Raw genomic sequence first — 16627 nt, forward strand, 5'->3', positions numbered from 1 at the left:
TTAACATAATTCTAGGTAACTAAAAATTTTAAACTTCGTATACTGGTAGAATGTGTTAATAAAACATCTTTTTCTCTTGGCTTTATTGAGAAAATTCTATAATTTGTAAGATATTTGTTGTTGTTTTATTCTTCAATTTCTGCAATTTCAACCAATCACTATTGAGGTAAAAAAAAACATTCTGTGCCGTATGAATATGTCCCTCGTTTAAGAAACAGATTGGGTTTATTTACATTTGTGAAGAAAAAAATGATACCCTTCCCCCAACCCTAACCCTAACCCTAAAACAGATTGAAATGCAATAGATCGATACTAGTGTCATAATTATGAGTGACAATTTCATGACACCGCTAGAAAAAACTGCCGTTCAAACCGAAAAGATCCCAACAGTTTACTATTGTATGTTACGTGGAATACTTTTTGTTCTTTAACCCCAGATTTTGTGGGTTATGACTGTTGTTTAGTTCCAGATCAGTCCTGACCGATCAAAGTTTTGCGATCATGACTACCTTGCTTTTCTCTGGCATAATGCATCTTGAACGTTTTCTCCTTTTGACTTAGCTCTTTCTAGGACAGGTCTTTGCGATATCAGTGATGATACAATCTATGCATCCCACTGCAGTCCGTGAAGAACTGTTCTGTTATTCTTTTGTTATTATTCATAGTCAATGTCAACAGGCTACATTAAACAGAATAGAATAAAATTCAAGTAAAGGAATTGCGGATAATATATACAATAGGAATTGAGATTTGCTGACACCGCAAGAATTGAAGTCAATCTTCTGTCAATAAGTTAAATTAGAAATATTAACATGTCTTCTAGTAAACAAAAACGTAACTTTCGCAAACGGCGATGTTCATCGTCATCCGAAAGTGCTGATGAAGATGCTGAATCTGGGAATACGGATCAAGTTGCGTAAGTCTATTAAGTATCTTATATTTTACTTGGGGATGTAATTATTCGAAAGCTTACAAGAAGTTATGAACACCAAATAATTCTTGTGTGTATATATTCGTCTCCTCCATGGCATTTATACATTTTCGGTTTGAACGGCAGTTTTTTCTAGCGTCACTCATAATTATGACCTTAGTATCGATCTATTGCATTTCAATCTGTTTTAGGGTTAGGGTTAGTTAGGGTTGGGGGGAAAGGATATCTTTTTTTTCTTCACAAATGTAAATAAACTTAATCTGTTTCTTAAACGAGGGACATATTCATACGGCACAGAATGCTTTTTAACTCAATAGACGTCACTGATTGGTTGAAATTGCAGAAATTGAAGAAAAAAAAACAACAACAAATATCTTACAAACTATAGAATTTTCTCAATAAAGCCAAGAGAAAAAGATGTTTTATAAACACATTCTACCAGTATACGAAGTTTAAAATTTTTTAGTTACCTAGAAATTATGTTAAAAACTGCCGTTCAAACCGAAAAGATCCCATTTATGCGAATTATTATCTGGCAAAATGTAAATTAACCTGTCGGTGGAGGTTGTTATTTAGTTGCGGAGTACATGTTCATGTATTCTTGATACTCTAACGAAATGTTTTTAGCTCCAAGCTTGCGGATTGAACATATCTATAATCAAAAGCATATTTAACTTTTGGGCATCTCATTCTTTTTGCTCTATTATGTATTAAAAAATACGGCGATCCTTCGGTATAAGTACCGGAAGTGGCTTTGTTTACATTTCTGAAGATAGCAGAAACCCTTTTCTCTCACTCCTAACCCTAACACAAACCTTAACCCTAGCCCTAACCCTAATCCCCCATATATATATAAAAAAAAACACTTTCTTGAAATGTATCCGGTACTTATACCGAAGTTACGCCAAAAATACATTATATAGTTTGAGAATCGCTGGTTGTTTGGCTGCTATTTCAAACAAGTCGAGTGACCACAAATATGCTGCCAGATTGGGTTTCCGTAAATGTGATTGATCACTAGGAATGCTGTCAACTGTTAGGAATGGAGAAAGATAGGGGTGGGGGTGGGGATAAACACAGGCACACACACAAATATATACATATATTTGTAATACATAAGTATTTGCGGCCGGTCCCTGTTTTTGAGAATAGTTCTCCCTCTCACTCCATCAGTCCTGAAATTATGGATACTAATCTTTCCTCTAACTAAGCAATAATAATAATAGTAATAAAAATAATAATAATAATCCTTTTTACTAAAGGTACAAGGCCTGAAATTTGTGGGTAGGGGACTAGTCGATTATATCGACCCCAGTGTTTCACTGGCACTTAATTTATTGACCCCAAAAGGATGAAAGGCAAAGTCGACCTCAGTGGAATTTGAACTCATAACGTAAGGATGGACGAAATGCCGCTTAGCATTTCGCCCGGTGTGCTAATGATTCTGCCAGCTCACCACCTTATAATAATGATAATGCTGTGAACCTCATTTGCACTTTATACATAACTATATGTAAGGAGTATGGTTAGTTAATAAAACACACTTTGAAAAGCTCTTTTACTCTATGTAACAGAAAGTGTTGCTGTATAATTTTCTTTTAATGTAAATAGTACACATCTTATTTTAGTTTCTTGTTGCAATCTTTCATTAAATATTATTATGCTTATATAATTTGATATTAGAAGTAGTGTGAAAGCACGTGGCTTAGTGGTTAAGGCAATCGGCTCACAATCATAAGGTCGTGTGTTCGGTTCCTGGTGGCATGCTATATACTTGAGCAGGACACTTTATTTCATATTGCTCCAGTCCACTCTGCTGACAAAAATAAGTAGTACCTGTATTTCAAAGGGCCAACCTTGTCAGGTTCTGTATCACCTTGAAAACTATGATAAGGGTATGCATGCCTAATGGAGTGCTCAGCCACTTGCATGTTAATTTCACATGCAGTATCAACTGGAAACCTCATCGTTGTAACATGGAGTGCCAATTTTAGAAATATTAGGTTGTCTGGAAAGTTGTGAGCATTTTTAAGCTAAATCTTTTAATGATTCATTGAACACACCTGGAATGTAACACTTTGGCGTTGCTTGAAGTGGTAGTGCATCTCTTTGTTCCTCACTAAAAATAGAAATTTGACAAGACAGTCAGTCACCGGCTGACACTCGCTGACGATACATCGAAGAGGCCAGGGAACAGAAGAAAGAAGACATGCACCCAACACCAGAGCTGAAGACACCTCCGAAAGGGGGGGGGTCCCGCCACGTCAAAACGGTAGAAGAGTAGGGGCCGAAACCGGACGTGGTTCCTCCTGATGATGTATTGAGCTAACTGGATCCTATAAAGGAGCTGTTGTGGTAGCAGACCACAAAACACGGTTGTAATTCCTTCCTTCGTTCTGGTTACCCTTTATCGACATTTAAAATGGATACCCCAAAATTTCATATTTGCATTGTAATGCTTTTCTTTTTTAAAGGAGAAAATGTAAAGATTTGCAAAATCATTTGTTAAGTTTATGGTGATGATGCTGTAGGTAAATCAACTGTTTGAAGGTGGTTTGCAAAATTTAAAGCCGGAGAGTTTAGCTTGGAAGATGACAGTTGCAGTGGAAGACTTTCAAAATTGGATGAAGATATTTTGAAGGCAAAAATGAAAGAAAACTCAAATATCATGACTTGGGAACTTGCAGAGAAGCTGGAAGTTTCTAAAAGTACAGCTCATGAACACCTTCTGAAACTAGAGTACATTTCTTGCTATAATGTATGGGTCCCTCACAAATTCTCAGAAAAGAATTGCATGGACCTACCGGTCCATGCAAAGCTGGACTGCGATGGACTGGCGTCCCGTCCAGCTGGGGAACACATACACCATTGAAACCAGGAAACCGGGCCCATGAGCCTGGCTAGGCTTTAAAAGGGCGCATTTATTTATTTATTTAAAATATAAAGCACCAATAGGAAAATATTAAATAATCGGATAAAAATTTAAAACTAAGAAAATACAAAAATACCAACTGAAAATATAATTGCTTTAGTTTTTGACATGCATATCAACATATACACACAAACACTATGTTATTATATTTTTTAAATGTTTTCTGTGATATTCACTTAGAAATGTTACATGGATTTTATTGTAGAAGCAGTATGACTGATATAAAATTGCTTCAGAAGTTGAGAGAAAAACCAAGAGGAGTTAATGCAGCCAGTTTAGCCTTTGGTAAAAGTACAAAAAAGGATGAAATTGAAGCTGTAAGTGTAACTGTTTACTTATTTATCCTTTTAAATACTCTCTTTTTTTTCTTTTACTCTCTTTTACTTGTTTCAGTCATTTGACTGTGGCTATGCTGGAGCACCGCATTTAGTCGAGCAAATCGACCCCAGGACTTATTCTTTGTAAGCCTAGTACTTATTCTATCGGTCTCTTTTGCCGAACCACTAAGTTACAGGGATGTAAACACACCAGCATCAGTTGTCAAGTGATGTTGAGGGGACAAACACAGACACACAAACATATACACACACATACATATATATATACATATATACGACGGCCTTCTTTCAGTTTCCGTCTACCAAATCAACTCATAAGGCTTTGGTCGGCCCAAGGCCATAGTAGAAGACACCTGCCCAAGGTGCCACGTAGTGGGACTGAACCCAGAACCATGTGGTTGGTAAGCAAGCTACTTACCACCCAGCCACTCCTATGCCTAAAAATTTACTCTTAATAATTTCTTTTATTTTTTTTTTCATCTTCCCATCATTGGTTAAATATCTATGAATAAACATTTTCTAGTTTGAATATTTGAGAAGGAGATCATTGTCATGGTGTTAGCTTTTTCCACACTAATGTGGATTAGATGAGAATTGCAGAGGCAGAATTCTATGTTTGGATGGCTTTCCTTTTGCCAGTCCTTACTTATTTCTAAATAAGGATTGGTAACCACTGTTGAATGATTAGACATGCTCTTATTACAGACACCAACAATGATTAGCCTTGCCATATTAGTAATGACATTGCCTCTGTTAAATGTTTAATGTCAAGACACAGATGGGAGTACACACACACACACATGTATGTACATATGTACCTACCTTCATACATTCGTATGTACTTATATATGACAACACTGTATAGTTTCTACCTACCAGTTTCTCTCATGTTGGTCGACCTGAGACTATAGAACACAGTTTCTCACAGTGTCATGTAGTGGTACTGAACTCAAAATTATGTGCTTTCAAGGCAAATTCTTAATCACACATCATCATCATCATCATCGTTTAACGTCCGTTCTCCATGCTAGCATGGGTTGGACGGTTCGACCAGAGATCTGGAAGGCCTGAAGGCTGCACCAGGCTCCAGTCTGATCTGGCAGTGTTTCTTCAGCTGGATACCCTTCCTAACGCCAACCACTCCGTGAGTGTAGTGGGTGCTTTTTAAGTGTCACCTGCACAGGTGCCAGGCAAGGCTGGCAACGGCCACGATCGGATTGCTGCATTTTACGTGCCACCAGCACAGAAGCCAGTCGAGGCGGCATTGGCATCGCCATGATTTGGATGGTGCTTTTTACGTGTCACTGGCACGGAAGCCAGTCGAGGCGGTGCTGGCATCGGCCACGATTCGGATAGTGCTTTTTACGTGCCACCGGCACGAACCATTAGGAATCTGAAAACAAAATCAAATAAGTATGCAAGTCAAAGGATATTTTTGTTATTAGTTTCATTGTATTGGTATTTAATTTATATGTATATTTACACACAGCATAACGTATTTATGGAATTTGTTCATTGAAAATGTTCGATAATTTGTAAAGGTCTTTAAGAAATTATCACCATTTTCCATGTATTTCCAGAGTGACCCGTTCAAAATGAAAACTGGTGGAATTGTTGATATGAAAGCTTTAAAGAACAGCGTGTAAGCACAATCTCAATTTATGTCAATCATGAGTCGCCATGATAAATCGTTAGCCACTACACACACTTATTTCTCTCCTTGTTTTTTCTGTGTCCCTTTCTGTAGAAGAGCGTAGGCTCAAAACGTAAAAGACTTTTTCTATTCCTGAGCGTTATACTAATACATCTGTTTGTTTTGTACACCACCTGTCTTCATCTTTTGTTTTTTTCGTAAACTCTCCCTATATTTAGAAATGTTTGTAATTGATTAATTTTTGTTTAATTGCTCATATCGGTTTCATTTGTTATATTAATGAAAAAAATTAATTATATATTTTGAGCGATAGAGTAATAATGAGTTAGTACTTTTTAACTATTTTATTGATTTTTAGCAAAATAATGTTTATTTCAATAATGATTTAATTATTATTGCTTTATCAGAGCAAAATACAAACTAAAATAATTTAATAACCAATATGGTAATATCTGATTGATTTTTTATACATTTCATCCTCAGATCACTGCAAGGAGGTGACATAGAATCAATAGGAACAGCTTTTGCTGCTGAGACAAACATTCGAGACGAAGATGCGGAAATGTAAGCATTATTTTAATGTTTTTTGTGTGTGTATGCATGTGTTAGTCAGAAGAAGAATGGTAGTGCCAATGGTCTTTAAGACCTACCACACTTCTGAGGTCAGTGTAGTTGACACTTAGTTTGAACATCTATAGGCAGATGTTTGCTGGATCAAGCTAAATATTCTTTTCTACTCTAGGCACAAGGCCTGAAATTTTGGGGGAGGGGGTCAGTCGATTAAATCGACTCCAGTACGCAACTGGTACTTAATTTATCGACCCCGAAAGGATGAAAGGCAAAGTAGACCTTGGCAGAATTTGAATTCAGAACGCAGCGGCGGACGAAATACCACAAAGCATTTTGCCCAGCGTGCTAACGTTCTGCCAGCTCGCCGCCTTCAAGCTAAATATTGCAAGGCTTGTATTTACTGTTTCTGTCTTGATTACATTTTTGTCCAAAATAATGCATTTGATGTCTGAAAAGAGCTGAAATATTTTGTCTTCTCTCTTTTTTTTTTTTTTAACTAAAACAAGCAAAGGATAAAGAAACCCATTGGTCATAAATGACTATGGAATTGCACTTACAAAGTTTCTCTCTGAGGCACAAGTCCAGGCAAGGTTGTTTATGGAAGACCAGCAGTCGTCCATGCATAACAGCCTCCCCTCTCCGTGCTAGCAATGTTATCCAAGGGAAAGGCAAAGGCTGTTACAACTTGACATCAGTGTCATTGCAACTCATTTCTACAGCTGAGTGAACTGGAGCAATGTGAAATAAAATGTCTTGCTCAAAAACACAACACACAGCTCAGTCTGGGAATTGGACTCACTACCTCATGATTGTGAGCCCAACACTCTAACCACTGAGTCATGCGCCTTTTTTTTAACAACTGAATATATATATATATTCAAATCAAATTCGATGACTGGCATCCGTGCTAGTGGAGTGCTAAGAGTACCATACGAGCGTGATCGTTGTCAGAGCAACAAGCTGGCCTCCGTGCCAGTGGCACGTAAAAAACACCATTCGAGCATGTTTGTTACCTGCTTCACCTTACCTGCACTTGTGCTGGTGGCATGCGAAAAACATTCGAGCGAGTTCATTGCCAGTGCCGCTGGACTAACTTCTGTGCAGGTGACACATAAAAAGCACCATTTGAGCGTGGCCATTTCCAGTACCGCCTGACTGGCCCTCATGCCGGTGGCATATAAAAGTACCCACTACACACTCGGAGTAGTTGGCATTAGGAAGGGCATTCAGCTGTAGAAACTCTGCCAGATCAGATTGGAGTCTGGTGCAGCCATCTGGTTCGCCAGACCTGTTAAATCGTCCAACCCATGCTAGCATGGAAAGCAGACGTTAAATGATGATGATGATGATGATGATATATATATAAAGTAAACATAAATGTCATTTAAAATTTATGACAGCTGTTTTGGTAGAACTTTGTTTATTTAATGCAGTCATAAAATATTACATCATAATATATAATAATCCACCATCATCAGGTAAAATTCTAAGCAGGTAAGATGTATGTATGTACATACATATGTACCTTCACTAGCACAAAAGCACCCACTACACTCACTGAGTGGTTGGCATTAGGAAGAGCATCCAGCTGTAGAAACACTGCCAGATCAGATTGGAGCCTGGTGCAGCCTCCTAGCTTCGCAGACCCCGGTTGAACCATCCAACCCATGCTAGCATGGAAAACGGACGTTAAATGATGATGATGATGTATACGAAATGTTTTAACCCTTTTGTTATTAACCTGCCCAAGACTGCCCCTTGTTCCATGATACAAGCTCCCTGTTTTAAAGTGATCTAAATTAAAACCTTCAGTCAAAATTCCATGTTAATTTATGTTCTAAACCCTGGTTTAATAATAATTGGGTTATTTCATGAAGTTTTCATCATTTTCAAAATTAGTCAAAATGAAGAAATATGGTAAGAAAAGGATTAACAGTATCTTTTGCCTGTGTCACTTGAAAACTGTAATGCAGTAATATTATAGGGTTTATGGAAAATGAAATATTTTATTTAGCTACTTTTGTGCCTTCTTTTTTTTTCCATTTTTTAATAGGTTGAAATATGTAGAGGAAGAATTGGCCAAGAAGAAAGGGCATGTTACAGAAAAAAGCCAAGAGAAGTAAGTTTTTTTTTTTTTTCACTTGTTCTTGTCATTAGACTGTGACCATGCTGGGGCACCATCTTGATAACAATACCAAATTATAAAACAGTTTTACTTTTCAGAATGAAACAAAACTAATAGTAAGATGGAAAATAATGTTTGGCCTGGTGCAGCCTCCTGGCTTCTCAGACCCCAGTCGAACCGTCCAACTCATGCCCGCATGAAAAAAATATGTTAAACGATGATGAAGATGACGGCTCCTCCTCCTCCTCCTCTTCTTCTTCTTCTTCCCCCTCCTCCTCCCTATGACACCATGAACATTTCGAAATTATATTTGTGATCACATAAAACACTTTGAATATTATTTTAGCAAGTTTAATGTGATTTCTTTTGTACCGTAAGCCATTTACCATTTCTGTGGAGTCCCTCTTCACTTGATGCCCTAAGAATGTGCTTATTTTGTTTAATGGTTAATCCAGCACTGGTAGAGAAGCAAACTTCTTACCACACAGCCACGTTTGCTCCTGTTGTTCTAAACATGAAAATATTTGAAAAGTTGTTTGTTGCTTATCATTCTAATTATAATATATGTAATAAAAATTTCATGAACTACATCAAGTAAGCTAGAGATTGACTTCCAACGCAAGGTCTTGTCCTTTCTGTGGTGTTGAGATCACTGAGAGCTACATCAGAAGAGTGCAATCTCCCAGAAGGGCTCCTGTGTTGGACAGGTCAAATAACAGAGGCCAGACTAATATGGACCCCATCTTCCCAAAGGTCAAAATGGGTTTGTGTAGGGCTAACACATCTACTTTAGAGAAAACAAAGCTACGGAAGCATCAATGACAATTCAAAACCAGCATAATCAGAGAGAGGGAAGCTTTTCCTCAAGAACATAAAGACAATGTATAAAATGGGAAGGACAGTACAACTCAGAGTCTAAGAACAACAGGAAAAACTCACTGATGGCCTAGAGACCATTTTGAGCAAAGGGCTTAAGTCAGTAGATATTTACCTAAGCTCATTTTAAGAATTGCGATAATTTTAGAATTATTTATCACAATTTATTTTAGTGGGTTTATAAAATTTTTACAATTTCTAGTTATCATTTTACTTTCAATTTAATCTTTAATTTTTTTTTGTGAACAGACAAGCTCATGCCGAAGATGCACTTTACCAACTTCCTGAAAACCTAAAAGTTGAATCATCTACAAAGAAAAGTGAAGACATGTTGTCAAATCAGATGCTGTCTGGGATTCCAGAAATTGACCTTGGAATTGAGTATGTGGCAAATTTAAATTCTTTATATATAAATATATATATATATATATATAAATTAGTAAATAAATGGCACAACTAAGTACCGATATTTACTGGAAATAGCGAACGTAAAAATACGACGCTAATGTGTAGCTTCACCGGCTACTTTTTACTGGAAGGCAATACTTTGTATTGCATTACTGATATATATATATATATTTAGGGTACTTAGGTCTGCTCAGGACTTAGTGCTTGCTTTTTCCATGGGTATGAGTAAGTATTTCATTTATGTCTCACGTATTTATCGCTGAAGAAGGGAAAATTCTTATGAATTAACCCCGAAATTGGGACCAATACGGTAATAACGGATTTTTTAGAAATTTCTATCGGTTTGTTTCGAGACGCATAAATTATAATGGTTATTGACAATTTTGTCTTTTTTTCGGCATATTTGGCATTAGAATTTTTCTTTTACCCTTATTTTGTAAATTATTTATAAATTTAACCTTTAAAGGTATTTTTTGATATGCTGGCCATTGATAAAATTTTTTTCTCGAAAAAATTTTATCCTACATTAGTTGTTATATATATATATATATATATTATATATATATTGTAATGAAAATTTAACTGCCTTCCTTGAAATACCTATCAAGTTATTCTTTGTAATTATGGTTCTAGTATATTTATTGTGAATATCTGAGATCCTTTGCTCATTTTATACATGTTTTTCTTTCCATTGCAACATAGGTTAAATAAAAACATATTATCAAGGCATTGTTTTTACCTGGATGGCCTTTCTGTCACTATTTCTTTACTGTTTTTTAGTAAGAGATTTTTTTTTGTTCAGAACCACTGGACAATTTGTTGACCTGGAAATATCAACAGATGACAGCAACCCTAGTTCAGCTCAGTGCAGAGTGTAAACATTCACACTGACTCAGACATGCACATACCCTCATATCTGACCTGGCTCTTTGGTGCCTTTAATGGAGTCCATTCTGTAGCTAGCATTCATGCTATGTTTCTATGTTTCTAGTTTAGAGATAACTCTTCTGCCAGTCTTAGAGGCTCTGAAAAAAAGGACATTGGTACTTCTTGATTAAGGAAAGGTGCATGGCCTAGTTGTTTACATATTGTACTTACAATTTCAAGATCATGGTTTCAATGCACTGGGTAGTGCATCGTGTTCTTGAACAGGTCACTTCATTTCACATTACTCCAGTCCACTCAGCTGTAAAGGATAACCATTTGATGGATTGGTATCCTGTTCTGGGGAAATTTTGTGAGTCCTCAGACTCACAAGGGCCAGATTAAGTAATAAAAAGAAAGAAAGACACAGTAAATTAAATCTGTAGATAACAAAATCAGTTCTGTTACTGCACCTTTTAAACTTAACTATCTCTTTTGTTAATATTTCACTTGCATAAAGCAGCGTGCTGGCAGAATTGTTAGCATGCCAAGCAAAATGCTTAGCAGCGTTTCATCCATCTTCATGTTTTGAGTTCAAATCCCACTGAGGTTGACTTTACTTTGCATCCTTTTGGGGTCAATAAAATAAGCACCATCTGAGCAATGGGGTCAAACTAATTAACTTACTCCCTCCCTCAGAGTTGCTTGTGTGATGCCAAAATTTGAAACCAGTATTTCACTTGTATTATTTTTTACAGTGCTAAAATCAGAAACATTGAACATACAGAAGATGCCAAACAGAAGCTTGTTCAAGAAATGATGAAGAAGAAAGACAGTGAAGTCTCTGAATTTGTTCCTACAAATATGGCTGTGAATTTTGTACAACACAATCGCTGTAAATATCTGAAGTTATTTCTTTGTTTACCTTTTTCCTCCTACATTCTCATTTCAGCATGACTAAAGTATGAGTGACTGCCTTAACCCTTTTGTTACTAACCCAGTCAAAACCGGCTCTGGCTCTGTGGTAAAATGTCTTGTTTTCATAAGTTTTTAATTAAAATATTCCACCAAACCTTAGTCACAATTTACGTTCCTAACACTAGCTTAATGATAACTAAGCTATTTGACTAAATTCTTTGTTATATTTAAAATAATTGAAAGAAACACAGAGCATCTCAAAATAAATACTGTAACGAAAGGGTTAATTAATTTGCTCTGTACTTGTTTTTGTTTAGAAACTAAATATTTTTCAAAAATCTCCTCTATGTTGTGCTTTTTAAAACCTGTGTATATTCATGTTTCCTTGCTTAACAGTAAAAGAATGTTTATGTATGTCTTCATTGTTTTAATGTTCACTTTTCCATGCTTGCATGGATCAAATGGAGTTCTATGAGGTAGATTTTTTCATGTCCAGATGTCCTTCTTGTCACCCACCATCACCTATTTCCAAGCAAGGTAATATTTCGCCATGGCCAGCCAGACACGTTTTCACAGAAAATTTGGAAATGAATGAATATCACAGCAGCATTCATTTACTACTGTCACACAATGTCAAGACACAAACACACACTCACACATGCTCAATGGGCTTCTTCTTTCAGTTCCCATCTATCAAATACACTGGCATGGTTTTGGTTGGCCCTGAGCTGTAAGACACTTGCCTTAGGTGCCATGCCCTGAGATTGAACCTGAAGCCATTTAGGTGGCAAGCAATCTTAATAATACTACTATATCTGCACCTGCATGATGTCATATGAATATTTTTTAAGCAGGCAAAAGACCCCAGATTCATAGGGAAAAGGAAAATGGAATGTGACAATTGGTCTTTTACCAAAATTATTAGCAGCAATGAATGAAGAATTATTAATTTCTGTTTATTTTATGCACAAACATTTGTTATTTTATGAAAATTGCTTAAAGTATTGGTAATATTATATAAACACTGAAATGTTTAAAACCATATTTTGTCATTCTTTGCTTTTTTTCCTGTTTCTATTTATAGTTACAATTGAAGAAAGTGGACCGCGATTAAAAGACAAGCATTTACTTCTGAAACCAAAGCTTCTCAGAGTGGGAGATGCTGAGAAAATTGGTGAAATGGATAAAAAATGTGAGTTGTAATTCATTTATTTTATACAATGGTATATGTGTAAGTTAGAGCTAAATAAAATTTTAATAAAGCTGGTTAGATGGGTGATAGCATTATGAAGCAAGTTAAATAATAAAATATATGAAAATGGCAAATATTGATATTTTGGTAGATAATTTTTGTGTGAGGTAACATTGATAAAATGGACATATACATTAGTAACTTTCTGTAATTATTTATATTTATATGTTTTGAACCAAATTCAATGACTGGCACCCATGCCAGTGGAGCGCTAATAGCTCCATCCGAGCGGGATCACTGCCAGAGCAGCTGTCTGGCTTCCGTGCCGGTGGCATGTAAAAAGCACCATTTGAGTGTGAACGTTACCAGCATCGCCTTACTGGCACTTGTGCCAGTGGCACATGAACAAAACATTTGAGCGAGGTCGTTGCCAGTGCCGCTGGACTGACTCCTGTGCAGGTGGCATGTAAAAAACACCATTTGAGTGTGGCTGTTGCCAGTACCGCCAGTCTGGCCCTCATGCCAGTGGCATGTAAAAGCACTCACTGCACTCTCGGAGTGGTTGGTGTTAGGAAAGGCATCCAGCTGTAGAAACTCTGCCGGATCAGATTGGAGCCTGGTGCAGCCATCTGGTTCGCCAGTCCTCAGTTAAATCGTCCAACCCATGCTAGCATGGAAAGCGGATGTTAAATGATGACGATGATGATGATGATGATGGTTCATGGAACAATTTAAGCTCAGCTCTGTGAACTAATGAAACCCTCATTTACAGAGGTTATGTTGCCTCCCAACAATGGATTGTATCTCACTGTGGTGTCTATTTTACAGTTAAATCAACTGAACCATTGAGAATGTTGTTTTTTGGGTGTTTTTTTTTATCAAATTTTTGCAAGTAACACACTGCAGGACCAATTACCGTATATGAACAAATGATTTTTCTGACTGTTGGTTAGAAAGCATTTGTGACAACTGAGAAAATGAAAAGAAAAAAAAATAGGTTGGGGAAGACAGAGAAAGAAGATATAGATGATATTAACAGTTGGCTTCAGAAAAACCAGCTTAGCAACATGCAAAGTTGTGTGTAGAACAAGATGGCATGAAAGCACATGATTATCAATGCCAATAAGCATGGCACATGAAGAGAGAATCTTGTGTACTTTCAACCAAAAATGAACTGATCCTATTTTTCATATGAATAAAATATATTTTCTGTTTATGTGGTGGAGAAAGGGTGGGAGAGTGAGAATCTGTATAAACATTGAACAAAAGAAAGAAAAAAAAAAAGTTGAAGGTATTCACCTGGTTCTTCATGTCTGTTATTTTCTTCTATCACTTAGAAAAGTGAAAAGTTATATTTTCAAACTTAGTGTGAAGCGTTGCAATTTAAAGAGATAAATTGAATATGGTTAGCTTTTCTCGAAGCAGTGTATCTATCACACAACTCTCCAGTAAATTTAATACAAACGCCTACAAAGGATTTGTGTGTGGTTGCTTAACCTGCTAAGTATAACAGCTAAATCTTAAAAGAAGATACACAAGAATATAGTTTTTGACATGATCTTTGCCAGCTTCGCTTTACTGGCACTTGTGCCCCGTGCTAGTAGGGTGCTAAGAGCACCATCTGAGCGTGATCCTTGCCAGAGCGGCCAACTGGCTTCCGTGCTGGTGGCATGTAGGAGGCACCATTCGAGCGGGATCGTTACCAGCATCGCCTTACTGGCACCCGTGCCATTGGCATGTGTAAAAAATTCGAGCGAGGTCGTTGCTAGTACCGCCTGACTAGCTCCCGTGCCGGTGACACGTAAAAGCACCACTACACTCTTGGAGTGGTTGGTGTTAGGAAGGGCATCCAGCTGTAGAAACTCTGCCAGATCAAGACTGGAGCCTGGTGCAGCCATCTGGTTCGCCAGCCCATGCTAGCATAGAAAGCAGACGTTAAATGATGATGATGATGATATGTCTGACAAAAAAGATAGAATGATTATGGCTGGAATACCTTTGATTATAGGCCTGTTTGATTAGAGATGGCTTAGGACTCTGATTAAACATACATCAATATAATTTTTATGTTTACTTTTCCATGCTTGCATGGGTTAGAGAGAGTTTATTGAAGCAGATTTTCTACATCTGGATGCCCACCCTGTCACCAACACTCATTTGTTTCCATGCAAGATAATATTTGCCCATGATCAGACATGATTATGCAGAATATTGGAAATGACTGACACTGCTTGTATGACAATGACACAACTATCAAACAATGTCAGCACCATCTGAACGTGGCTGATGCCAGCGCCACTTTGACTGGCTTCCGTGCCAGTGGCACGTAAGAAGCACCAACCAATTGTGGCCACTGCCGGCTTCCCCTGGCACCTGTGCTGATGGCACGTAAAAAAGCACTCACTACACTCATGGAGTGGTTGGCGCTAGGAAGGTCATCCAGCTGTAGAAACACTACCAGATCAGCCTGGAGCTTGGTGCAGCCTCCTGGCTTCCCAGACCCCGGTCGAACCGTCTAACCCATGCTAGCACAGAAAACGGACATTAAACGATGATGATTGTCTGAAATCTTATTGAAGCTAATTTTATTGTAAACATTTCACTTGTATTCTATTTTACAGCTAGAAGAGTTGCAGTCGAACCTGAGGAAAAGGCAACTGATGACTTCCATTATGAAAGATTTAAGAAACAAATGAGACGTTATTAGGCAAACAAAAATTTGAAAACTTTTCTTTCTGTATGTCTTATCCCATTAAAGTTTGATGGCCTAACATCATTCATAACTCATGTGACTGAGATGTACATCTACATTCATTGTAAATTTTTGATAATTTCTGTAGATACTTTATATAAATATCTAAATTTACAACTTATTAAATATGTTAATTTACTCATGAAATATGTCTTATATAATTGATGTCCTTTCTTACACAGTTCCATTACAGTAAATTTCTAAACAGAGTATTTTATTGTTTAACTTAAAACTTTGTTTTACTTCCGCTTAAAAGAGCTAATATTAACTAGCATAACTTTTTTTTCTCTGTCAAGGATTTAAGAGATATAGATTTCTACACATACCAGGTCATTAAGAATGAAATATCTGAATTTGAATCGAAAGTTTATTTTATTTATCTCGACAAAAAGTAATGCAGTTAATCAAAGTATGCACCTAAATTATCAATACAATTTTGCCATTTTATCGGTGGCTTATTTATGCCAGCAATGAAGAATTCTGGAGAGCAAGAGGTGATGAAATCACGAAAGGCTGTTTTAGCATCTTCAGATTTGAAGTTTTTTTTGAAAAAAGTTGTCTTATGCCTGGAAAATGTGATAGTCAGTTGGTATAAGGTCTGGTAAATATGGTGGCTGACAGAGTACCTCCAAATTTAGTTCCTGTAACTTGAGTAGCATTCTTTGTGCAACATGTGGTCGAGCATTGGCCTGTCTCTATTGACCAGCATCAGTTGTTTACTTGTAAGTTCACTCATCATTTCATGCAATTGGTTGATGTATGCATCTGCTGTAATTGACTTACCAGGTCTCATGAAGCTGTAGTGGATGACACCAGCACTGGACCACCAGTCAGACACCATTAGAGTTTTTTGGTGAATATTCTTTTTTGGATTGCGTTTTGACACTTTGTCTCTATCCAACCACCATGCAGAATCCTTGCTATTATTGAAAAGAATCCATGTTTCATCAGATATAACAATATGATGCAAAAATGGTCTGCTTTTATGCTATGAAAGTGAAGAACAGCAAGTTTCAAGATGATGTGTCATTTGATGCTTGTTCAGTTTATGTGGTATCCTCTTGTCC

At 36.9% G+C, this 16627-nt stretch overlaps 1 protein-coding gene across 2 annotated transcripts; it reads left to right on the forward strand.

Moving 5' to 3' along the window:
* Positions 1-758: 758 nt before the first annotated feature.
* On the forward strand, positions 759-15707 carry LOC115211972 (telomere length and silencing protein 1 homolog). 2 transcript variants are annotated; one of them, XM_029780745.2, is made up of 9 exons: positions 759-916; positions 4069-4180; positions 5782-5843; positions 6339-6419; positions 8479-8544; positions 9676-9807; positions 11457-11593; positions 12701-12808; positions 15430-15707. In XM_029780745.2, the coding sequence occupies exons 1-9, from the start codon at positions 813-815 to the stop codon at positions 15513-15515; spliced, it is 888 nt and encodes a 295-aa protein (XP_029636605.1). In that variant the 5' UTR covers positions 759-812; the 3' UTR covers positions 15516-15707. The 2 variants fall into 2 exon arrangements, with proteins under 2 accessions (XP_029636605.1, XP_036359185.1); XM_036503292.1 differs by having other exon boundaries at positions 776-929.
* The last annotated feature ends 920 nt before the right edge of the window (positions 15708-16627 follow it).

Source organism: Octopus sinensis, linkage group LG5 (genome assembly GCF_006345805.1).
Source record: "Octopus sinensis linkage group LG5, ASM634580v1, whole genome shotgun sequence".
NCBI classification, from domain to species: Eukaryota; Metazoa; Mollusca; class Cephalopoda; order Octopoda; family Octopodidae; genus Octopus; species Octopus sinensis.

What these genes read in the sequence shown, in the direction of transcription:
- LOC115211972 (XM_029780745.2), top strand. Translation starts at nt 813, where the DNA reads ATGTCTTCTAGTAAACAAAAACGTAACTTTCGCAAACGGCGATGTTCA. An exon ending in ACAGAAAAAAGCCAAGAGAA is followed by an intron (nt 8,545 to 9,675) that starts GTAAGTTTTTTT and finishes TTTTGTGAACAG; the next exon opens with ACAAGCTCATGCCGAAGATG. An exon ending in TGGTGAAATGGATAAAAAAT is followed by an intron (nt 12,809 to 15,429) that starts GTGAGTTGTAAT and finishes TCTATTTTACAG; the next exon opens with CTAGAAGAGTTGCAGTCGAA.